The following is a 25,191-nucleotide window of genomic DNA, read 5'->3' as shown; positions in this document are numbered from 1 at the left end:
AAATTGAGAGCAAATAATGTAAAAATTACCCCTCATTTGAAATGTAATCAACTGTCTGGATGTCACCAAATGTCACACAACAAAGCATGACAAGGACAAGGACTTCATGTACGTCGGAAGTCAAAGTCAAGAGGTTCCCAATTCATTGTCCTAGAGTGTTGTGAAATTGGAATGAAACAAAAAATATCAGCAGCAAGATGAGTGTTAAAGAAGCCAAGTTTACAATTGGGTCTATCAACTCATCTCCAGAAGATGGCAGTTTAGTTGACGTGGATATTGGGAGTCAAAACAGTCTCATAAATACTGGCAGTCAAGGTGGTGGCAGTGTTCCAATATTGAATAGACAGTTGTAAGTGGATCATGGCTATGTAAATGTAGTAAAGCTTACTAACTAGCTTTAGTAACAGCTTTTATTAAATAAAATTTCAAAGATAGATCTTTGTAGTTAACTGAAGAAAAATCCTGTAGAAAAATATGCCAGCTCCAACATGTCCAAGAGAAATTTTAATTTTTGAAAACTTGTCATTTAAAATACCCTTTCGCAATTTCAGAAATCAGGCAAGGAATTTTGTGCATACATGTACATTTGTACATGTATGTGCAACAGAAATTGCGAAAGCGCTTATTGAATGTAATATTATTTCAAATGTTAGATTTAACATTAAAAAAAAAAAGACATTTGTTTGACTATATTAGTCACGATTTTACGTTGTCACTATTACTTTTGCATGGACGGACATTTTTTTGCAGGCTCGCTAGGATTCTAGCGAGTAGATTTCTTGCAATATTTGGCTTATTTACCATCCAATTTATATCCTTCAATGTACCTGTATATAGTTAGCATATCAAGCGCGGTCAAAAAAAGTTTTTTGAGGTTTCTGATCATCACAATGAAACATTTTTTAAAAAACACGACTTTCTCAGTTCTCCCAGCCATTTTGTTTACTCGTTGTTATCGACGTCACCAATTAGTCTCGACCTCACTTGTGCAACGTGGCTATATCGCGAACACGACTTGATGACAGAAACCGGCTGTAAATGAGGTGGGTCATCTCGTGACTTGCATTGTTTCACCACCGATCACGCTCGTTGCACCGCTGTCCGAGCGAAAAACAATAGCAAAGCACTCTAGCATCAAATGCGTAACTATCGTGTGCCAATTCAAAGCTAGAGTTCTCAAGTAATTGTGAGTAGCCATTAGAATGGAAGTTTGGCCCGATGACCATGTGTCCTGAGGTTGTCATAATTTTTGTTTCATCACAAAATGTTGATACCTGTAGGCCTACTCATAATAGTGGGTGTACAATTTCATTACACTATATACGATTATACAATCTTTTAAAAATATTTTGCTACAGTATGTCATGATTTACCGAAATATACACATGCACCAAATGTTTTTACATTTTTGGAAATATTTTCTTTAGAGTGTATCTTACATTTATGTTACTCTGTGTGTTGGGATTTCTAAAAATGTATACCGGTACTTTTGCTATCTTAGTGTGTATAAGCACTCAAGATATATAACAATTTAAACCCAAAACGCACATTGTGACTGAAAATCTTGGCATAATTGTGTATAGTGAATAGGATTGTAAATTGTAATTCTTATGACTTGCCATTCTTGGCGAGTACTTGTAAACATGATTAAATAATATTAATGACTAAAATTGAATAATGAATGAAATATAAACATTCATTAGGTTTTCAAATCAAACCATATGACCATCCACCACAAGTGAGCCCGGATGTCGCCAGTGCCACTATTGAGATATGCTCCATTGAACTTAACAATATTAACAATAGGAAACAAAGGATTTATTGACTGTTTTATTGATTCACTACTTTTAATGTCAAGTACTATAGACATGATATACATCATTTTAAAGCTAATTTAAAGCAGAATATTTTGGTTGAATATCTCAAAAATGATGATTGGCGACTTCAGGGCTCAGTTGTGCTGGATAGTCACATATTTGACAGCACTATTCAATCAGGAAAATCAAAATGAGCATGGGCTCTTCGATCCTCCCATAAACATTACTATTACATTGTACCATGTCCCGGCTCCTCCTATTTGCATCTTCTTTTAAAAGCTTAATAGTGCCAAGATATATTGTTGGTCCAATTGTAATTATTTTGATGACAAATTAAAGGATTCTCTTTAAGGGGGTACTACACCCCTTGATAAATTTGTGTCTATTTTTGCATTTTTCTCAAAAACTAATAACACAGTGGTAACAAAAGTTATGTATATTATAGGGGCAAGGAATTAAATTACTACACTGGAATTTCAGTGACCCAAGACAAGCCGTTCGTTATTTAGGTACCGTTAGGATGTACCTCATTTACTATCATATATACTGAACCGCTTGTCTTGGGTCACTGAAATTTCAGTGTAGTATTTGGATTCCTTGCCCCAATAATATACATAAATTTTGTTACTAGTGTGTTATTATTTTTTGAGAAAAAATGCAAAAATAGTCACAAATTTACCACAGGGGTGTAGTACCCCCTTAAGTGCTTATTTGATAAATGACCTAGAGGAAAGGCAATTTTCCAGTGAGGAACAGATCAAAATTTATGACACAACACAATGAAACAAAGAGTCCCAATTGGGGTTTACAAATCTGGACTTTCTATAATTTGCTTGTTAAAACTTTACAAAGAAACAATGTCTAGAATACACAGCCACATTAAGTTTCTCATTAGTTTCTCCTTTAACTAACTTTGATTTTGTTTTCTAAGTAATAATTACATTGTACATTTGATTTAAAAGAATTAAAGTAGGGTTACATAATTTGTATAATTTGTATTTCTGGTGCAGTAAAAATGGATCTGTCTGAAAAAGATAAAATAAAATAAATTTGGATGTTTTAAGGATCAAATGACAAAATATTCAGTACAATTTATTGTGGTAAATTGTCATATAATTACTAGATGTTGTGTCCATGATTTAGGATTCCATAGAATTACAAGAATAGTCCTTGACATCTACATTCATGTTTGTTTGCCTTGTTTCAGGCGTTCAATATCCGATTATGGCCGGCAAAGCCCAAGGTCAAGAGATAACAGTTTATCAGAAGGAGACAGGAAACGAAGGTAGGATATCACCCCACAGCTTAATCAGGACTATGATGATAACAACCATATTATGGGCTATTCCAGTTGAACTCAGTACACACCTTAGGGGCTGTGCAATAATTATGAGCCCTGGGGAAGGGTAAAATGGGGGGGCAAGCTAAGGGGGGAGCAAGTGAATTTTGGCACACATTCATGGGGCGCCTTTTTAATAAAACGCTCTAAAAAGGCTTAGAAAAACAGTACGGAAACGCTTAAGGGATCTGGAATGAGCGTTTTGAGCGTTTGGACAGTATTTTTGTGTGACATGAGAGCACATCAGACATATCGAATTGCATTCTGAATACAAAGAATGTCTTTCTGATATCAAATAGTTTTCATTTTTTGAAATTCACGATATAATCCAAATTTTATGACAAATAATTAAAATTTGATATTTTTCATATTTTTGATATATAACAGTCCTCGAAGTAAATTTTATATAACTAATGATATATTCTTAAAGTGTATGTAGCTGGGAGGAAAAACTGACGATCAGTTGAAAATCTTGACCTTTCATATTGAAGATATGGATTTTTTTCCCCAAAAGACCTAATTTTTTTGGTGTTTTGGGGAAAAAATCCATATCTTCAATATGAAAGATCAAAATTTTCAATTGATCTTCGACTTTTCATCCCACCTACAACACTTAAGTATAAATCATCAGATTTATAAAGTTTACTTGAGTACTGTTAAATATCAAAATATCAATTTTTAATCATTTGCCATAAAATGTGTACATGGTCATGTTTTTTGAGGTGGGACCCAATTGTGTCACATCTTGCAATTTGTCAAAAATCAACTCCTTTTTTGTATTTCTGATTGTATTTCAAAAAGTTTGCACCCAAACTAGTAAAAGTATACATTTTTAGAAAGCATATATTGTCACGATTGCAAATCTGTAAAGTTTGAGTGGATATACAGGGTGTACCAAAAAATATACAGGGTGATTCCATTGAAAAATACCGAAAAAAATAAATTTCTTTACAACTCCAATATTTCTACATAGTATATTAAATTGGAAAATCAACTTGATATTTGGAATGTACACAGTTAGTCCTTTCATTAAATATATAGTTTACATTATATTTGTTAAGCCCATTGTGTTATACAGGGTGTGAAAAAAGTTGTATTTTAAATTATTTAATTTATGTAAAATTTCCCTTAGTGCCATTAAATTTGGAAAATATATTCAAAATAGTTTTAAGAATTGCTATAATATCAAATTTAAATATCCAATTCCTATATAGGGTGTTCCAAAAATCAATATACAGTGAATAATTAGTAACAAATGTACATATGGAGGCATATACATGCACAATTAGCCTACATCAATAAACTATTTAACAATAACCAGAGATCAATATGTCCTCAGTTTAAATCCTTTGACTGTAATAATCTCCTTTGAGAAGATTTATTTTATATTTCAAAGATAAAACAATATTGAAATTCATTTCATATGTATGCATGCAAAATTTAAAGCCCATTGTATTGGATGACCCACATGCCACTGCATTAATTAAAAGCTTGTTAAATCCCTAATTACTAAGTTTATTGAGTTTAACTAGGCAATTATAGTTATAGAAAGTTACAAAATAAGATTAACATTATGCAAATGCATTTTTACTTCTACTAGGCAACAAAGTGCATAAATTTTATTAATGAACACCAACTTCCCATTGGAATTACACAGAGCTCCTCCGCTTCCGGCTTCTCCACTTCCGTCACCACCCCTGACTAATTAACTTAATTAAGCTGTTATAATTAATTAATACATTTGTTTTATTGTATTTGTTATTAATTCATTAGATTAATAATTTATCTTCAAAATAAGACCAAAACCATTTCTTCATGATGAATTTTAGCAAAAATATAGGAATAAGTAGACAAAATGATTTAGCAAAATGTGACAGCACCACCTTTTTTAGGGTCCCAGTATAAAAAACATGACCACATATTACATTGCGAATTTCAAAAAATCAAAATTATTTGATATCAGAAGGACATTCTTCGTATTCAGAATGCAATTCGATATGTCTGATGTGCTCTAATGTCCCACAATTAATACTGTCCAAACGTTCATACCCCATCCCTTAATATGCAAATTTTTCTACTCGCTGAGCTTGCAACATGTATCTAGACCATTTAAGGTTTGTAAATTTAGCATGCTCAAAGGGGAGGGAGGAAAGGAATTTTAGGCAGGCCGAGGGGTGGGGGGAGGTCAAGCGATTTTTGGTTGGCCGAGGGGGGGGGGCAAGCGATTTTTGGTGAGCCATTTGGAAATTTTACGTCATAGAATCGATTGCAAAAAATAAAAATCCCATAAAATGCTCCCCCCAATCAGACCCGGTGCCCCCCGATCATGGTCGGTGCTTCCCCAATGTCATGACACATGCTACGCCACTAACTCAAGGTTCATGACTTGACTATTCAATATCTTGACTGCTGTTTGACCATATTGTTGAATTGTTTGTGTTACACATACCTGGCAAATATCACATCCATGATTTATTTTATCACACAATGAAGAGATGAGATGCTTGAGCAACACGATGCTAAATTTATCAGCATTGATATTTTATAAAGAAAAAGTAGTGAGACATTTCTTCATCCAATCTTGTTATTTTCCTTGACAGAAAACCACTGCACCATTCCAGTATTCCCACATACTCCTCTGATGGAGGCAATTTACACCATGCTGTAGATGCTCAGGATTCAGCTACACTCAATAGAGTCAGATACTACCAGAGACTGCAGCCAGATCCAGTGGTAAGCAGTTTACTACATGGTTAGAGGGGAAATATGGCAAATCCGATTCCAGGCATTCTTTCACCTCAATGGCAGCCATTGAAGGGCCATCCCACTTGAAGTGTGAAATGATGCAGGCTTTGCGGGAATTTTAAATGGTGATGTATCACACATGTGACAAAAGTATGTTTACAATACAATATAAGATTGTCTTTGAAGCAGCACCTTTCCACCCAATTGGGCAGTTACATGTACAACACCAGTTTTGTGCGGATGGCCCCAGTAATTATGGCAGGATGAATTCTGACCATCACTTGGCTCGTCGGATTAATGTATACAAAGACTACATGGTTAGAAGGGAAATTTGGCAAACTATTTTCCTGAGGTACTGGCTTCAGGCCTATCACCCTTGCTCTTCTGGTTCGGAGTGATAGGCCCATAGCCAGTACAGAGGGGGAAAATAGTTACCCTATTTCCCCAATATAAACCAAACCATGTAGTATTTGTTTTATTACACCAAACTTAGGCTATGGAGATGAGGTTGTCATGTAGATAGGGAAATCTATAACATGGTGAAATTGATTGTGTCATGATTTACTCATCAATATGAGGTGTAATAATAGATCCTCTTCATCTCAATATCATACTCATCTCCTTATCCATCCTTATCATTAATAATGATGATGATGGTCACAGCAAACATGAAAGCTTGCTGCAAATATTCTAAAATGTTTCACAAAAAATATTTTAACATTTTGATAGCTTCAAAAAATATTGTTGTAGTGTGTTTTCATATATTAAATGGACATAGAATTCAAGTGCATTTTTATAGTAGTCAAAGTGATCACAAATTTGGATGAATTTTCTTTCAGATTGTCCCAGACCATGTTCTCCCACCACACATATTCTCAGTCTTCCCTACTGGTGTCGTCACAGATGCCCAAGGCAAGCAACATAGTATCATCACAATGTAAGTTATAGGCTTTTACAACAGGAGTTCATATACACTGCCTCTTGCCAACAGAGAAAAGTAAATAAGTGGTGGCTCTGAAAATTAGAGCCATTCACTGAAGATTAATTGCCCAGTGTCAAAAGAGAACAAGCAGATCTCACTATCTGCTAATTTTAATTTAAAAAAAAGGTTTGGTAGCTCTGTAAAGAGCCATTCATTGAAGACTGTCTCTTGTCAACAGAAAACAAGCATACCTCGCTTATCTGCTGATGCAGCTATTTGTGTGATTATTAAATAAATAGGCTGCCCCTTACATATTAGGCCAGTGATCATGCAGACTGACAGATGAATATTTAAGTTATACGCATCTACGCAATGCCTTGGTTTAAATCTTTGATTTTTGCCTCGTTAACCCTAATTTATTGGCAAAGGCTAAGGTAGACTACTCGGTAGTCCACTTGCCCATTGTGCATACTCTGGATATTGTATTTAAGCTTAAAACTCTTGATTTAATTAATGTGTGCACAATTGATAGATTTTCACAACTGATCATTTCAGTCACCGTACTCCCTCTGTTTGTTAGCTTTCCAAGTGGACTACTTACTTTGGATTGCGGTTTACATGGATTGAGGGGGGGCAAGCGATTTTTGGCGAGTACATCTGAGATGTCGGCATTTTACGTCACGCCGACTTGCAATGTGCAGTAAACGATGTTCGGCACAGATCAGTGTGACGTCAAATGACGAGTTCTCAGATGTACTTGCAAAGGCTTTTCCCCGTATGGGATTTACTGAAAAGATCATATTCTCTGTACACATTATGTAAGCCTTATGGCTTCCTACTACTTACAAAATAATAATTTTGCTTCTTTTCTTCAGATTTTCCATCTGGAATACCATGATGGGGACGTCGCTACTAAGTATGCCATGGGCCATACAGCAAGCTGGCTTTGTAATGGGCGTGGTGTTATTAATAGTCATGGCAGGACTCACCCTGTATACATGCTATAGGGTGGTTAAGTCAGTAGAAAGTGCAGGTGAGTGGTGTGGTGTTATTGATAGTCATGGCAGGACTCACCCTGTATACATGTTATAGGGTGGTTAAGTCAGTTGAAAGTGCAGGTGAGTGGTGTGGTGTTATTGATAGTAATGGCAGGACTCACCCTGTATACATGCTATTGGGTGGTTAAGTCAGTTGAAAGTGCAGGTGAGTGGTGTGGTGTTATTGATAGTCATGGCAGGACTCACCCTGTATACATGCTATAGGGTGGTTAAGTCAGTAGAAAGTGCAGGTGAGTGGTGTGGTGTTATTAATAGTCATGGCAGGACTCACCCTGTATACATGCTATAGGGTGGTTAAGTCAGTAGAAAGTGCAGGTGAGTGGTGTGGTGTTATTAATAGTCATGGCAGGACTCACCCTGTATACATGCTATAGGGTGGTTAAGTCAGTAGAAAGTGCAGGTGAGTGGTGTGGTGTTATTAATAGTCATGGCAGGACTCACCCTGTATACATGCTATTGGGTGGTTAAGTCAGTAGAAAGTGCAGGTGAGTGGTGTGGTGTTATTAATAGTCATGGCAGGACTCACCCTGTATACATGCTATAGGGTGGTTAAGTCAGTAGAAAGTGCAGGTGAGTGGTGTGGTGTTATTAATAGTCATGGCAGGACTCACCCTGTATACATGCTATAGGGTATAAGTCAGTAGAAAGTGCAGGTGAGTAAATGGCAGATTGGTTAGGCACCACATAGACTGCTGCCTTCATTCATTAACTATCTGGGTTAATGGATGAGAAACTTTTCCGTTAAAAGAGTGTCCGACTTTTCATCAGAATCTGGGGATCTGAGATTGTGCAGATCGACATTGTGACTGCGTTTGTTTTTGAACACATATTTTTAGAGCTTCAGAGTGCGTTCTTGTTACAATGGGGCATTACACAGGCGATGACAGGCAGTCGTGCTATACACCCAAGATGTGCGAGAATATTTTAATGAGTCGGACACGATAGAAAGTTTTTCAGTCATCATGAGCGTCAATCCGGGGGATGGGGGGTGGGGGGCAATTTGGCAAAATGACCCATTTTAGTTCTTCTCAGCCATTTCTCAGATAACATCTACAGCCCAATTATGGAATTCTCTTCCTGCCCAAATTCCAGCCATTAGATCAAGGACCTAATTCACATGATTAATTCATGAGGAATGTTAGTTTCTTCATTGCCGCGTCAACTTAAGAAAAAGAATGAGGATTTCTCTGTTGACATCCTCTAAAATAATAAACTCAGCATATAAGCGTGTATAGACACACAAGTTCCAGGTATGACAAATTTTACATGTTCACTATCTGTTCTTTTTATTTTCTGTTTTGAATGACAGGAAAAAATGGTGTACTGGTCGAGTTTTCTGATGTTTGCAAAGCCTACCTGGGCAGATGGGGCGAAATCGTCTCAGTCTTCTTCTCATTATCAGCACTTATAGGGGCAATGATTGTGTACTGGGTTCTTATGTCCAATTTCCTCTACAGTACGGTGACCTTCTGTTATGGTAAGTATAATGACTTGATGGGAGGTGGGAGTGAGTGGGGTCTTATACATGTAGGAGCCATGGTTGTGTACTTGTTTCTCATGTCAAATTTTCTCTACAGTATTGTGCGTGTGACCTGCTGTTACCATAAGCAGACCTGAAACATTTCTGCGTATATGCGGAATCCTGCATTTTTGACAGGGGGAGTATGAATTCTAAATGGAATGAACATGTACACATTGGCAGCTCCATTGAAACCCTGTCAGTCCGAAACACTGTCAATCGGAACCCCTGTCAGTTCGAAAATCTAACTGAAAAAGACGTCAACCCTAGCCATAACCCTAACCCTAACTTCAATTAGATTTTTGGACTGACGGTGTTTTGGACTGACTGGGTTTCGGACAGACAGGGAGACCCTGTTGAAGATTCAGGTTCAGTCTTTATCAGAGGGTTTATTCAAATGAAGCTGTCTAATGTGCTAATTCCATTTAAAATTCATTCTCCCCCTGTGGAAGATATTTCCAAAATCTTCCCCAGGGGTAGTTTGGATTTTAAATGGAATAGCTGCAATATGACCTCTGATTATGTATGTCTGCAATTCACCATGTCTAAGTATTGTTAAATATAAAGTACAAAATGTTGATTTGAGACAATTTTTTTATTCTTGGATTTTAACTGCCTTAGATAGCATTTTTTGGCGGTGAAAAAAGTCATGTAGGTTTTAAGTTACCTTAATTGGATTATACCACTACAACAGGGGTGTCCAGCTCAATCATTTCAATTATACCCTATCAGCAGATAAGTGGTCACTTTCATTGGTTCCTGAGCGTCATTTATCAGGCGATAGATGACAGTGCCTGCATTGTCACAGAACAAGCTGGTCAAGGTGCACAAATGTAGCACGTTGTAGGCATACACGTAATACGTACACACACAGGTTTTCAACAGGTTTTATTCATTTTAAAATAAGGGGAGTTAATTGAAACTATTTAATTATTGATGAAGAATTACAATAAATGATAGGAATTGGCGCTAACATCTCAACAACAATTCTTATCGTTTATACTCTTAAATTTAGCAAAATGTATTGAAGATTTGACAAATGTTGTGTTTTTGCTTCTTCAGATAGAATTGTTGGGGATGACCCCACAGCAAATATCACCGAGTCAAGTGTTGTATGTGTATATACCAGCAATAATAGTAAGTATAGCTTTACACCCAGTTCATACAAGGTTTGTACGTTGTCATGACGATGTGTTGTAGATTGAAATGTCCATGTGACATTTATCAATTCACTACTATACACAAGTGAATATTGTTATGCTGCATAATGCCAAAAAAGTATGAAAGATATTGAGCAAATTTTTGTCATTATTAATTTTTAATAATTCATAAATTTTGCATAATCTTGTCACAAAAGTTGTATGCATTACAGATTTATAGTAATGTGCTACAACAAGTTAACCCTATGAGAACTACCTGCTGATTGGCCAAAATGAATATTGTGTCCAATTTTGAACCAATCAAGGAGGGTATTAATAAGATCATCTGCAAATGCAAGCTTTACCATAAATAGTTTAAAGCCTAGTAATAATTGGCAATTGAAATGAGCATTTCAAGTTATCAACCTATCAGAAATGCTAAAATAGTGAATATTCTCAGTCATCCAGTCGTTAGAATCACAAGGTTTTGAATTAAATCAAATACTGGAACTTACATTAGCAAGTTGCAAAAAATGTAAGTTCCAGTATTTGATTTAATTCAAAACCTTGTGAATTAGAAATGCTGTTAGATGACCCGTAGTGTCCAGGGGGTTAAGATTGTATGTACTATTTGTATTTTTCCTACTCATTTTGTTCACAGCCTCATTACCACCACCCAGTGGTAGTACAACCTTTGATGAGGTGTGGGACCAAACCAAAACAGTACCTCTCTTCTTATGTCTTCTCATCTTCCCTCTCATCAACTTTAAATCACCAACCTTCTTCACCAAATTTAATGCATTAGGTAAGTATATGCAGGGTTGTTGTGTGCAGTAATAGGCTGCCATTTATCCCATGAAATGATCAGTTAACATGTGATGACGTTAGAGAAGGAAAGTATTGTTTTGAGACCCAGCCGTGTATCTATCACCTGATATTTAACTGAAATGTACTGAACTGTACTGTACCATCGCACAATATGTTTATTACATGTTAAGTTGAGAGTGACAACAGGCCAAGTAGTTCTTGTCAAACCATTCTCTATCGTCTGATAGAACATGCCTCAGACACGAGGATAAACCAATCAGATTGCCACGATTATTACAACTGTTTAACAAAATTATAAAAACAGGGAAAATCTGTTCCAACTGACTAAAAACACAGAAAATATGACACAACATCCAATGGGGGAGTCACACAAAACATATAAACAAAGTTAAAAACCCTTGGAGTAACTTTGTTTATATGTTTTGTGTTACTCCCCTATTGGATGTTTCATATTTTCCCTGTTTTTAACTGTTTAACAATTATTCATAGTTGCTCATGATTTTGTCTTAAAACGTACAATTTGCTGTTCTAGTTGAAATTCACACACCCGCTGTGGAAGATGTGATCTTAATCTGCCACACACAGGGTGTAGATTTATGGAGTGATCCATACAGGTAACTCATTTTGAAATTCACACTCCCTATGTGGGAGATTAAGATCATGTTTTCCATAGGGGTGTATGAATTTCAACTGGAATAGCCCTGTGCAACTTCTGCTATGTCATTGGATAGTAACAGCACCATCTGCCCATGTTTGTATGTTGAGCATTGAGTGCTTATCATAGATATTGTTATGAGAATGCCGAATATAGATTAGTCTCTTTGCCAAACTCATAGCAATATATTGGTCGTATGTTCCTCAAACTTGGTGGGTGGGTGCATCTTGACCCCAGACAGAACAAATTGTTTTGGTTAGTGGGTCGAGGTCACCCGAGGTCTAGTCATCCAGGTGTCATCTGAGGTCAAATTAGTAAAAACTATCGTATGGGCATGAAACTTGATGGGTACAGTCAACATTTAGAGCCATATTTTTGGAAGGTCATTTTGGGGGTCATCCAGGGTCACCCAGGGGTCATCTGAGGTCAAATTAGTAAAACTGTCGGATGGGCATGAAACTTGGTGGGTACAATCTACATTTAGAGCCACATTTTTGGAAGGTCATTTTGGGGTCACCAGGGGTCACTAGGTACAAGTTAACTGACCTCCCAGCCAGGGGGATCGTGTGGTTCCAGAACTGCCTATTTTATAGATATTGTTATGAGTTTGGTAGAATGCCGAATATCGATTCGCCTCTTTGCCAAACTCTTAGCAATATATTGTATGAATGTTTAATACTCCTGATGTGACAATCTCAATTTGACAATGTCAACATATTCTTTTCCTTTTCAGGTACATTGTCAGTATTTTTTCTGTTATCATATGTTTGTAAGATGGCTGCAGGTTGGAAAATTAACCTCAATTTCACAGATACAGAGTCACCTCACTATGCAGAAGGTATGTCTGTAGGCAAGAATGTTACATACAAAGATAAAATTGTCATTGGGCAGGACTAACCTCCTACGTACTTGGGTCCCTTGAACATGTTTTTTAAAACGAAACTGCTAAGAGGTTACATAGTCGGTATTGCTTTAAACATGTTCAGGGGCCAATGACACACAGGAGTTTTCCCTGCCCACAACAATATTTGACATCTAAATACATGATGGCAGTTTGGCTGGGGAATCCTTGGCTTCCCTCAGCTTTCCCCAGCTGCAGCTTCTTCCAGCCTCAGTGGGTGCTAATGCATTTAATAAATGATGAAATATGGAAAGTAATATGATATATAAATATATTTTTTTAGAAATTTAGTAACTTCACAACACACCAGTGATTGGGCACACAGCTTACATATTTATATGAGCTGCAAAAAGCTATAGACTATGAGACATGGGCATTTATCTTTCACTTCCGTAGTCCACTCTTGGGCAGAACATGAAAACATAACAAATCAAGAGTAAATATATGTCTGAATTAATATCCAAAAAGTTCCCAAGTTTTACTTTACTCATTTAGGAGTTATTTGGGGTTAAAAATGGGTTTTTCGTCATTTTTTTTTATTTTTGCCCAAAAATGTCAAATATTAAAATAGCTGTAACTTTCAAAATAAATTGAGTAGAAATTTCATTTCTATTGTAGATGTTAAATGTCACATTTTTTATATTTTAGAGTTGTGCTGTGACATTTTTATTCACCAGTGCTAGACATCCATGTGGTATGTAACATCTACAATAGAAATGAAATTTCTACTCAATTTATTTTGAAAGTTACAGCTATTTTAATATTTGACATTTTTGGGCAAAAATGGAAAAAAATGACGAAAAACCCATTTTTAACCCCAAATAACTCCTAAATGAGTAAAGTAAAATGTGGGAACTTTTTGGATATTAATTCAGACATATCTTAACTCTTGATTTGTTGTGTTTTCATGTTCTGCCCAAGAGTGGACAACGAAAGTGGAAAACCAAGGGCTGTAGAGACGCATGGCTTATAGTCTACTAGGCATGTGCCTAGCCACCCAGCTTAGGCTGAATCTCCACAGCCATGCTGCTACCTAGTATTTATGCATAGGCCATTATAGTCAAAGCAGAATTGTCAAAAAAAGTAAAATTTGATATATTTGAATTGTTATGAAGAGGTCTGTATCAGCAAAGAACTGCGTAACAAATCTGTGAGCATTGAAAAACAGTACCTTTGAAACATTCAAGAATCATATGAAATCATATCTTTTTCAGGAAGCATAATGAGCACTAAGCAGGAACATTTTCAGCTTTGGTGCCATAGAGCATTACTGTTATGATGTTTAATGATTTTGGAGCTTTATAAATGATGATTGATTGATTGATTATTACCACGCAAAATTGCGTAAGATACGTCAGGTGGTCGTCTTGTTACATTAATAAGTGTTTACACAATTTTTTGAGAAAAATATTTGGCAATAACATTTTTTTTAAATGTCATTGTAGTGTTTTTTTATTTTTTATATAAAACATTTAAAAAATGTTTCATGTTTATTAAACATTTTTGTGCTTGCTGGGTAGCTATATAAAGCATTATTGTTTGAGTTAGAGCAAGATATATAGATAATGAAGCCTACCTCTGTATGACGTTTTTAATTAAAGTTTAGAAAAATATTTAAAGAAAGTTTAAAAGTTTTGAAACCACCATTTAGAATCACTTAACCAACAAACTATGTAAAAATATAAAGGAATAAAAATCAGTATTGTGTGTATGGGAAAGGAAGCAGTTATTTCATGGCCTCATGTAATAAATGAGCAATGGGGCATGCATGTGTTTTTATTTTTAGTGTGCTCCGCATTTTTGTTTTTTGTTTCAGCTTTATACAAAAATGATTATAAACTTTGTTAACTTTTAAGTTTTGTTTGTTTACTTTCCACTCATGCTTTCTTGCTGGAAATTAATGCTTTTGGAAATTAAAATTATATTGCTTTTTAAATAACACTTCATAATTACATGGATCACATAACCTCATGTTATTTTTATTGTGCTGCAAATAATCTCTTCACATATCATCATGGCATCTTCATCATGCTGCATATAGCCTTCAAGTGGAACTTTCCAGCTTTGAGCGGAATTCTATCGCTTGGTTACTTCATCCATAACGCTGTCGCATCCATCATGCGTATGCAACGACATCCTGAGACAAATGTAGGCAATGGGTATTAACAGAGATTGGTTGTGAGGGCTTGTATGCAGTGATCAGCAGGAACAAAGAATGACTGTCTCTCTGTGTGACTACAGTTATTATCGGTACACCTTGCTATGTCATAGGTTTGCTGGTTTAAAAGTAAGGTTTGCTATGTCGAATATGAAATGAGGTTCTATATGTCAAATCTAACCTGATAACTGTTACCCTACATGTAATCCTAACCCTAACCCTAGGCCTAACCGTAGGTATAACCCTAACCCTAGCCCTAAGCCTAACCCTAGCCCTAACCCTAGCTACCCTTATTTCATAATTTGACATAGTGAACCTTATTTCATATTTGAATTTGGATGTTGCAAACCTTCAATATAGAAGGCAGACGCCATATTGTTCAAAGGATTTTGCCTGTTGCATTGGCAGTGATATACATGTACTTACAAATTGTGATGAGCAAATATAAGCAGGCCTTCATTTGTATTCTTTATAGTACATGTACACTTTGCACTGTACCCTAACACAAATACTGACTCTAACCCTAAGTCTAACTCTAACCTAAACCTATTCCTCACTGTAGCCCCTTACCCTACCTGTACTATACATTCCTCTAATCATAAATCAAAGCAAGTGTATTATACAGTATAACTGCTCTGCCATACACCAATACTACAATTGCCTCATTGGGTCATTCCAGTTGAAATCCACACATCCTCCTGCATGGAAGACATAGACAGATGGACTTAATCTTGCACACAGGGAGTGTGAATTCAAACAGGGTTACCTGAATGAGTGACCCCATTTGAAATCTACACCCCTGTGTGAGAGATTAAGGTCATGTCTTCCATAGGGAGTAGAAGAGTTTCAACTGGTATAGTCCATTGAGATGATGCAGTTGTGATTAAAAAAAACCAAGTTGTTTAAAAATGTTTTGTTGCCACACTATCAGTATTCAAGTTGATTCAGTTTCTGTAATTTCCGCAAGAACTCAAAACATGACTGACAAAATTGATAAAAAACATAATTTGTCTGCCCTTCAAGACTCAAGTTCTTCCAGACTTTTGTTGCTTTATTGCCTCTTGCTGATTATTTCAGAAAGTCCTCACAACCTCAGATGCTTAACTAATTACTGTCATATGGTGATTACTGCATACTGGCAAATCACAGAGAACTAGAAACCAGCCCTTTTGTATTAGAATGACTATAGAGGGCACTGTTATTAATTATTTTGCATTGTCTATGCCACTGGCTCAGCAAATTGTATAGCTTAGGAACAGTTTATACAAGTAATCTGGTATTTGGGTGTATTTTGTGAGCTATTTGGTTGTATTTGTAAGCCAATTTATGAGCCATTTGGGTGTATTTGTGAGCCATTTAAGTGTATTTGTGTGACATGTGGGTGTATTTGTGAGTCATTTGGGTGTATTCGGGAGACATTTGGTGTATTTGTTAGCCATTTGGGTGTATTTGTGAGATATTTGGGTGTACTTGGGAGACATTTGGTGTATTTGTGAGCCATTTGGGTGTATTTGTGAGACATTTGTGAGTATTTGGGAGACATTTGGTGTATTTGTGAATCATTGGGGTGTGTTTGTGAGCCATTTAGGTGTATTTGAGCAATTTGGGTGTATTTGTGAACCATTTGTGAACCATTTGTGAACCATTTGGGTGAATTTGTGAACCATTTGGGTGTATTTGTGAGCCATTTAGGTGTATTTGAGCCATTTGGGTATATTTGTGGACCATTTGCTGGGCCATTTTGGTGTATTTGTGAGGCATTGGGTGTATTTGTGAGACATTGTGATGCATTTGGGAAACATCGTGGTGTATTTGTGAGACACTGGGATGTATTTGGGAGACATGTGGGTGCTTTTTTAGGTCATAGTAATCCAGTGTTCGCCAGTATGTGGAAATCACAGCAATATGACATTTACGGCAGCACAGTCAAATTTGTTTGATCTTTGGATCAACCATCAACGCTGGTTTGATGCTTGTTTTAAGACCTATCAACTAATTAATCAGAATTAATGGTGAAATTGTATTGGACAATGCATCACATAAAGGTATACAAAGATTAACGATTAACAATAGCCAATTACATGTAATTTATATTTCATAAATAATAAGGATCGGTCAAGCATTGATGGTCAGTCAAAAGATCAAACAAATATGGCTCCATTGACAATACACAGTGTACGTTAATGATACCTGTAATCACTGGACTATTTTTATGTATGTGTGCTCAGTATTTAGCTGGAACTTCCCAGCCCTGACAGGAATTTTAGCACTAGGCTACTTCATACATAACTGTGTGTCGTCAATTATAAGAAATCAGAAACGTCCAGAAAATAACGTAAGTGCAAAATATAAGACTGTAGTTTTGGGATATAACATTTAAAATCCACACTATCCCTGTGGAAGATGTTAGAAATATCTTCCGCAGTGGGAGTGTGAATTTCAAATGGAATGGACACATCAGGCAATTCCATTTGAATTTCGTACACCCACTGAGAAAGATTCACAGAGAGAGGGTGAGTTTCAAATAAGAGTTGTTGATGTGCTAATTCCATTTGAAATTCATACTCCCCTGTGGAGATATTTTCAAAATCTTCCACAGGGGGAGTGTGAACTTTAAATGGATTAGCCTATTTTAGAGTTATTGATTAGTACATTATAGATCACAATATTCAATTGGCTTTTGAAAAATGGACCTTTTAAATTTGATAATTACAACAACTTCACAAATAATATGTCCAGAATTTCAGTATGAATCAGTTCTTACACAGAATCTCAAAAACATTTCTCATAAATTTTCAAAGTCTATGCAGGAATGAAGGTTAATTCTCGGCTTTGGTTGAAACAATTCTAACCTAGCCAAGTTAATAATGCTATTTCTGAAATGGGATTGCTAAACTGGATAATAACACTAACTTATATAATTTCAGTACTGGTCAGTGATGAATAATTTACTTCTTACTGTAGCAGTGTGGTCTTTAATCAATTTCATTTGGGGATTAACGTTGTCAATTAGGGGTCACAAATTTGGAAACAAACAAAACTGAGGGCCAAGGGGTGGGTGGGTGGGTGGGTTTGTGTGTGTGTGGGGGGGGGGGGGGGGGAAAATTAAAGCTTTATCAGAGGGGTTTGAGGCTTATTGGAGACCCAATGGTCACAAAGACCACTCTGGTCAGTAGGTTGTTTGATGATGATCTATTTATTCTGGACATTGATGATACATTTTTGTCCATCTCAGTGAAGAGAATCATATATCATGGAAAGAAATCTAGAAACACCATCACAGAATCCAAATGGGACATTGTCAAATGTTTGTAAAAAGTAGAAGAATATTATAGGCAGCTATACAGTACTGATATGGGGATCAAAATATGAATAATGCTGACCAGTATGAAATATCTTTCTTAATATTTCAATATATCAGTTGTGCAAGATTAAAAGCTCTCATTTTAATAATGCAAAGTTGATGATTTGGTAATGCCTTCCTGTTTATTTCCACAGGGTCGTGATTTGACAATAGCCTACTTATTAGTGGCTCTGACCTATCTGTTTGTGGGAGTCATGTTCTATGCATCTTTCCCGCTGAATAAAGATTGTATAGCTGATGTAAGTAGTATTTGTCAGTCATCAGTTACCTTCAATATAATCAATTTGGTTTGCTTAAGTATGTATAAGTATTCATAGAACAGACCAAACACAAGTCCACATTTTGATAAGACAAAATTAAAAACAAACAACACAAATGAAAAGTCATTAGATACAAAAACCAAGAAATGCCACTTACTTTTGAGTTTTAGGCCACCAACATTTATCTGCCCTATTCGCCAGCGAAGTGAAACTGTAATCCGATTATCACCATGTCAACTGGATCACGCTTTTGAATTCTACACCACAATCAAAATGATCGCAACACAAAGTCTGTGGCACATACTGTCAATTCCAAAAGGTGCATGATCCAGTTACCAGGGAGTTAAGTAACCACTTCGCTGGCGGATAATTCAGGGCACTGACACCATACTTTACAGATTCCAAAGTTTTTTGTTTTTTTGTATAGACCTTTTCAAATCAAGATCAGAAAAATTCGGAAAACCGCAGTATTTATTAATTACGTGAGGGGGTCAAGCCAGTGCACATGCTCAAAGCTACTGTGCTGGTTCCTAGCTCACACAATAGCATTACATAACACACCTTCAAGAATATACATTGGTGTAATAGTATGAGTAACTCAGAATGCCTTATAAATAATAGTGGGGTACATCTGGGTCAATGCAGAGTTTTCAATATGATCAGGTATTCCATTTATAAAACAATGTGGGCACATATTCCGGATTTATATTTATAGACTTTATGACAACATTCTAAAATTGGTCCTGACCCCAATCAAAGTGAAAATGCTTGAGAAAAATAAAGACCTGTCCCCCTCAATCAGGCTTGGCACCCCATTTGAATGTCTTGTACTACGCTTCGTTTTATGTGTGCAAGAATAGAATTTATTTGATAATGTGATATTTTTACATATTTTTTTATTTTTACAGAATCTTTTAGACAACTTGCCACATAGTGATCCTCTGTCCTTCGCAGCCCGTTTTTTCCTGCTCTTCCAGATGATAACTCTCTTCCCTCTGTTAGTTTACATTACAAGAGTTCAGCTCATGGACCAATTGTTTGGAAAAGCTTATCCAAGGTAAGCAATAAATGGATATAAATTTGAACATTATGAAGTAAATTTCCTAATTCTTGAGAGTTTCGGGTACACAGTGGTGATCATTGAGCATGTAGAAGAGACAGTCTCCACCCCATCTTGTTGTCATAATTGTTGGTCTACCAATCAGATTGTTTAACACTTTATGTATGGTACATCACACTGAACAATTAGATTTTTTACCACACAGTGTTAATGGGAGTCAGATGAAGGGGTGGGGGAGGGGCTGACTGTCAAAGATTTGAACCTGGAGAAGGGTCTGATCTAACTACCCACCCACTGATCAGTATGGATGGGCAGTTTGCTCCATGGATGGGCAAAATCAATGAGCATTTCTTGATCCACAGCCTCATTTCCCCACTTTTCTAAAAAAAAGTTGAGATTTATCCACCATCGGAAACCTGTGTGTGCATATTGTTTGTGTGCAAAAAATTCTTTGCAGAATTTCTTGCAGATTCATTCGCTTCACAAAAATATTGTCAAATTTGTATTTATGTGCTGAAAACAGAAAAAAATTACAACACAGTGGCCTATGGAGCCTATGTAATACACATAATCATGCATAACTTGCAAACACAAACCTGAATCAACTGAAATTCAGGGAATACCCTTTTTTAGTGGATATCTACTGAAACACACCATAAAAAGAGGATGTTAGAGTCACAAATAGTTGGCAAAGCTAAATATCTAGCTGATATATAGATAATATCTATTAGATATGGAGTTTTCAGCATTGCCTGTTCAGTGTTCAAGGGTGCTCTTGTGCAAAAGAAGTTAACTTAAGATTTTTAGTGAAAAGGAGTGAATCTTTGATACTGCACATGTAGTCCCCATGTTTTATGTATTTTTGATTACTTTCATGTGTTTTTAATATTCTGCAATCTCTTTTTCTTTTAGCGTGAAGCATGTTTTGGCACTCAACACTTGCCTTGTTACTATCAGTGTTCTGTTTGCTATATTTTTACCAAAGATTGGGACCATTATAAGGTATGTATGTATGTAGCAATAATGTGTGATTAGTGAGCCATGTAACAAGTCATGACTCCAGACTTGACCTTTCAAAATTGAAATGACTTGACTCGGATCTTGACATTATTCCCATAGAGATTATACAGTGTCAGTGACTTTGACTCAACTCAACTCTTGCTATTGCTAGAAACGACTCAACTCGACTTGACCATTAAATGACTGGAACTCTGGTAGACTCTCCAACTTCAGAATGCAAAAACATTTTTTGGTATAAACATATTAAATTAATTGTCATAAATATTTACAATGGCAATTTAAAACATTTGGATATCGTGACCACCCCCCCCCCTGCAAAAAGTAAAATACTAAAACCACAAATTGATTATATAGTGGAATTATATATAAGATCATTGCACTTTACAGAAAGTCGCTGACACACTTTATAAAGCATTTAGCATGATTCAGGGACATAGCTCAATATAGGCACAAACCCTAATCAGCCAAAATATAATAACCATCACAGCCAGGATCAGCTCCCCAAGTTTTGTATGGGTAGACCGGGACAATTAGCAGTAAGTTCCTCACCAAGAGGAATCATAATGTCCAAGTTAGCTCAATTTTTCCACAAGAACAGGAATACACACTACTGGGGCTACTCATACCATCAAGCAATTATGCACCAGAATCTAATGCCTTACTGATTGAGATAATTGGGCTATTCTGTTTGAAATCCACACTACCCCTGTGGAAGATTTAGCTAAAGTCTTCCACAGAGGGAGTATGAGTTTCATATATAATACAAAATTGGTGAACTGATCTGCTAACTTTTATTGGGCTGTGAAATCAGATATACGCATGTGGAAGATTTATGAAAAGTCTTCCACATGGGTATGTATTTCAAATGGACAAATGGATTCGACTAGGGTTTAATTATTTTGAAACCCATACTCCCCCTTTACCGATATCTTAACTAAATGCATTAAGCACCGTCTGTCTAGGCAACCTATTCCGAGGCGCTATACAAAACAAAAATCGACATAAGAAAATTAAACATGAACAATACCTGAAACCGACAAGAAGCATTTTTAGCAAAAATACACTATGAAATGGAACACAACTGGAATGAGTATTTTCAAATAGAAATTACCCAATTGTCTATTCTATATGAAAACCATACTCCCTCTGTGGAAGACTTCAGCTAAATCAGGGGTATGGCAGATGTCAAATTGCTAACTATACATGCTTGAAAGTAAGACAGTTGTACAAACTTAACGCTATAACTTGTTACTTTTTTGCAGATTTTCCGGTGCATTTTGTGGCTTAGCATACATCTTCACCCTACCGTGCCTTGTGTACCTACTGGATCAAAAAAGAAATGGTAAACTCACACCAATTAAGATAGTATTACATGGGTTTGTTATTTTATTAGGACTTGTCAATTTTATAGCACAGTTTCTTTTATTATAACTTATCATTGCCGTGTAATTTTGTATGTAGATAAGGGTTTTGCCATTTTATGTGGTCCATATGGGCTAATTCTTGTCAACAATGTGAATTTTACATTTTATTTAAAAATATGGAACAAGATGAATATAGTGTGTGCAACTTAAACCAAAGTCATTCAATCGAATATAGGTAGGAGTGTTCTGTTATTTGTTCATTTGGCAGGCATGGGAATTTTCTGCTTTTGCAGAATTTCCTGCTTTTTTGTGGTCCAAATTTCTGCACTTTCATTTAATTTCAGCCTGTTTTTGGCCTTCTTAGCCTCATTTCACACGCTTTTTCAGGCTTTTTCAAACTTTTCAGGTTTTTTCATGGATGATCATTCTCATGCCTGATTTGGTCATATTAAAATAACCTCCTCTCCCAGGAGGTACACCTTTCATATAAAAATTGAATAACTAATAGCAAACCAACTACAAAATGCTTAATCATGCAATGTTCAAATGCGGTAGTTGTGTGTGCGTAAATCGTTTGTTTGCATTTGACACGCTTGTGCAAAAGTCATTATAGTGCGTACCATATATCCTCGAACAGTCGCACCCCTTCAATTAAATGCCCCCACCATTTTTTTCAACCAAGATGTTTCAAAAATGCTAATATTTCCATGCTATCTTGTGTAGTAAGCTTACCAAGGTGCACAAACGATCTGAAAGTCTGAATGGAAACCCAGAAGTGATCCGGAAGTCATCGTTCATAGTTCGTCATTACAGCGTGAGTTTTAAGCTTACCTAATGATTTTAACGGGAATTATCGTTCTAAAAATGACCTCAAATAAACTCCCCTGGGGGCGATTATTCGAGGATATACGGTATTTTCATACAACTATACATTAATGTTACATGGAGGTCCACTGTTGTTTATATTCATGAGCTTATGAATATTCATAGTGTACATGTTGCAAACTGTGAAGTGATAAAGCCAAATGATCAGGAGGTATGAAAATTGATCATCAATAAGAATGAACATTCTATTTGGTATATTGTTTGAAAGGACCAGAGAGACCTTTACTTCAGATCTTGGAAACTAATGATTCAAGTTTCATGTAATTCTCAGAAAAAATAGAAATATATATAGTGCTTGCCATGTGTACATTAGTTGTGTAGCAAAGTAAGTCACAATTGTATGTGGTCAACATGTGACTCATTTTGCCCGTTAACATCACAAATAAAGCATAATCAGGCCCGTAACCAGGAGGACACTTCCCCAATCCCCAAATGCCCCAAAACACCCCCCTTTTTACCCAAAAAGTCCCATTTGTGAGTGTATCGAGCAAAAAAAATAGGGGGTTTTCTATGCCTTTTTGGTCCAAAAAGGTCCAAATTTTGGAAAAAAGTCCACTTTTTCAAAATCTACTCCCCCAGTCCAAAAAGGTCAAAATTTTGAAAAAAGGTCCACCCCATAATAAATCCTGGTTATGGGCCTGAGCATAATGGTTTATTAAAGGGAACAAAAATGATTAATTTTTACATAAGGCCCCATTTTGTGTCTTGTAATGATACCAGTATCCTGTTGTTTTAACACTTTTTGAAAACTCCCGAACTGATCTGTTGGCTTGCCCTTAGATGTGGGCAAGTTTGTTATTAGGTGACAGTGATTGTCAAATTTGTAGATGCACTGTATATTCTTATTCAATGGGTGCGCCTTGTAAAGAATTCACGTAATTTGATTGGTTTTCTGGTGTATAATATCTCACAATAGTTGATAGTGATATTAGTCAGGGCGCGCGCCGCCACGCAACGGCGGCACGCTTGTTGCTCCTCAATGATCATGCGATAATGCGCGTTAAGTAATACACGTCACGAGAACTAAGAACGTGATTCGCGACTTAGATGTTCGTGATGGTTTCGCTCATTTAAAACAACAGGGATGTCCTCACAAAAGTAACTTTATTCTTTTCTGAAAAGGCAGTTTTTCTCGCAAAAATTACATTAAAACTGAATAAGAATGAGAATAAATGATAGGATTTTGTCTTTTGCCTATCCAATATCGTGTCATAATGGATGGGCTGGCCAATAGTTTTATCGTAGTGGATACTACTCAAAATATTGGCCAGCCCATCCATTATGACACGATATTGGATAGGCAAAAGACAAAATCCTATCATTTATTCTCTAAATAACTTTCATCTGTTGTACAAATGACATATGGTCATAAAACATTTATTTTTACTCTTTTAGGTGAAGCAGGCAAGTGAATCTTTAATCCATTGGACTTTTAACCCATTAAAAATGTTGCAAGTCATGGCATAGCCTTATTACTAATAGCCTTATTAACATGAACTAAAAATAATACTGGGCAATCTGTTTTATTTGTGGAGGTCCGCAATGGCAGGTTTTATTCAGTCCAGTCTCTTTAATCTAGCCATGATGGGACCAAACATGGTCTGGTGAAGTGAAATAATAATCTGGATAAGTAATTTATATGTAATTTTGCATTGAATGTGCAAAGTGTTGAAATTGTGGCAAAATTGCTTCACACGGAATGATCAACATCAGGCAGACCAAAACATTGGACATCTTCAAAACCAATTTAAAAACTTATTTATTTGTTTTTGCATACTAAGAAATTATTTTATTTAATATGAAGAATGTCATTGTATATTGTACTGTTATTATATGTGTTCTTTTGGAAAGCGATGTGGTCCTTGGAGGGTGGTATATTAATGCTTGGTTGTATTGTATGATAACACTAAAAGGGTATTTTAGTATAACACAGAACTGTACACAACATAGACCCAGCAAACAGAAAATGTGTTAAAAGTGTTTTAAACAAGATATATTTTGGGTTTTAGGTTTTGGTAAAAACGTTTTAATAATATGAAATGTTGGGTGTTATAAAGGTCATGAAAATGTTTTAAAACATTTAGTATAAAAAAACACTACACTACAGCAATATTTTAAAAATGTTGTCAAAATGATATTGTATAATACCTTTTGCCA

General features: G+C 36.0%; 1 protein-coding gene across 1 annotated transcript; it reads left to right on the top strand.

The window, feature by feature from the left end:
* The first annotated feature begins 100 nt into the window (after window positions 1-100).
* LOC140166990 (neutral amino acid transporter 9-like) lies at window positions 101-23,507 on the top strand. Its single transcript, XM_072190701.1, has 14 exons — window positions 101-349; window positions 3,025-3,102; window positions 5,757-5,889; window positions 6,741-6,838; window positions 7,699-7,856; window positions 9,191-9,358; window positions 10,463-10,537; window positions 11,201-11,344; window positions 12,756-12,860; window positions 17,310-17,416; window positions 18,580-18,684; window positions 19,614-19,762; window positions 20,678-20,767; window positions 22,048-23,507. The coding sequence occupies exons 1-14, from the start codon at window positions 198-200 to the stop codon at window positions 22,214-22,216; spliced, it is 1,731 nt and encodes a 576-aa protein (XP_072046802.1). The 5' UTR covers window positions 101-197; the 3' UTR covers window positions 22,217-23,507.
* The last annotated feature ends 1,684 nt before the right edge of the window (window positions 23,508-25,191 follow it).

Source organism: Amphiura filiformis, chromosome 1 (genome assembly GCF_039555335.1).
Source record: "Amphiura filiformis chromosome 1, Afil_fr2py, whole genome shotgun sequence".
Taxonomy (NCBI): Eukaryota; Metazoa; Echinodermata; class Ophiuroidea; order Amphilepidida; family Amphiuridae; genus Amphiura; species Amphiura filiformis.
This window is presented reverse-complemented; position numbering and strand designations above follow the sequence as displayed.

Excerpts from the sequence above, each read along its gene's own strand:
- LOC140166990 (XM_072190701.1), top strand. The coding sequence starts at position 198 with ATGAGTGTTAAAGAAGCCAAGTTTACAATTGGGTCTATCAACTCATCT. Across the intron at positions 18,685-19,613 it reads ATAAAGATTGTATAGCTGAT|AATCTTTTAGACAACTTGCC; the intron begins GTAAGTAGTATT and ends TTATTTTTACAG. Across the intron at positions 20,768-22,047 it reads AAGATTGGGACCATTATAAG|ATTTTCCGGTGCATTTTGTG; the intron begins GTATGTATGTAT and ends ACTTTTTTGCAG.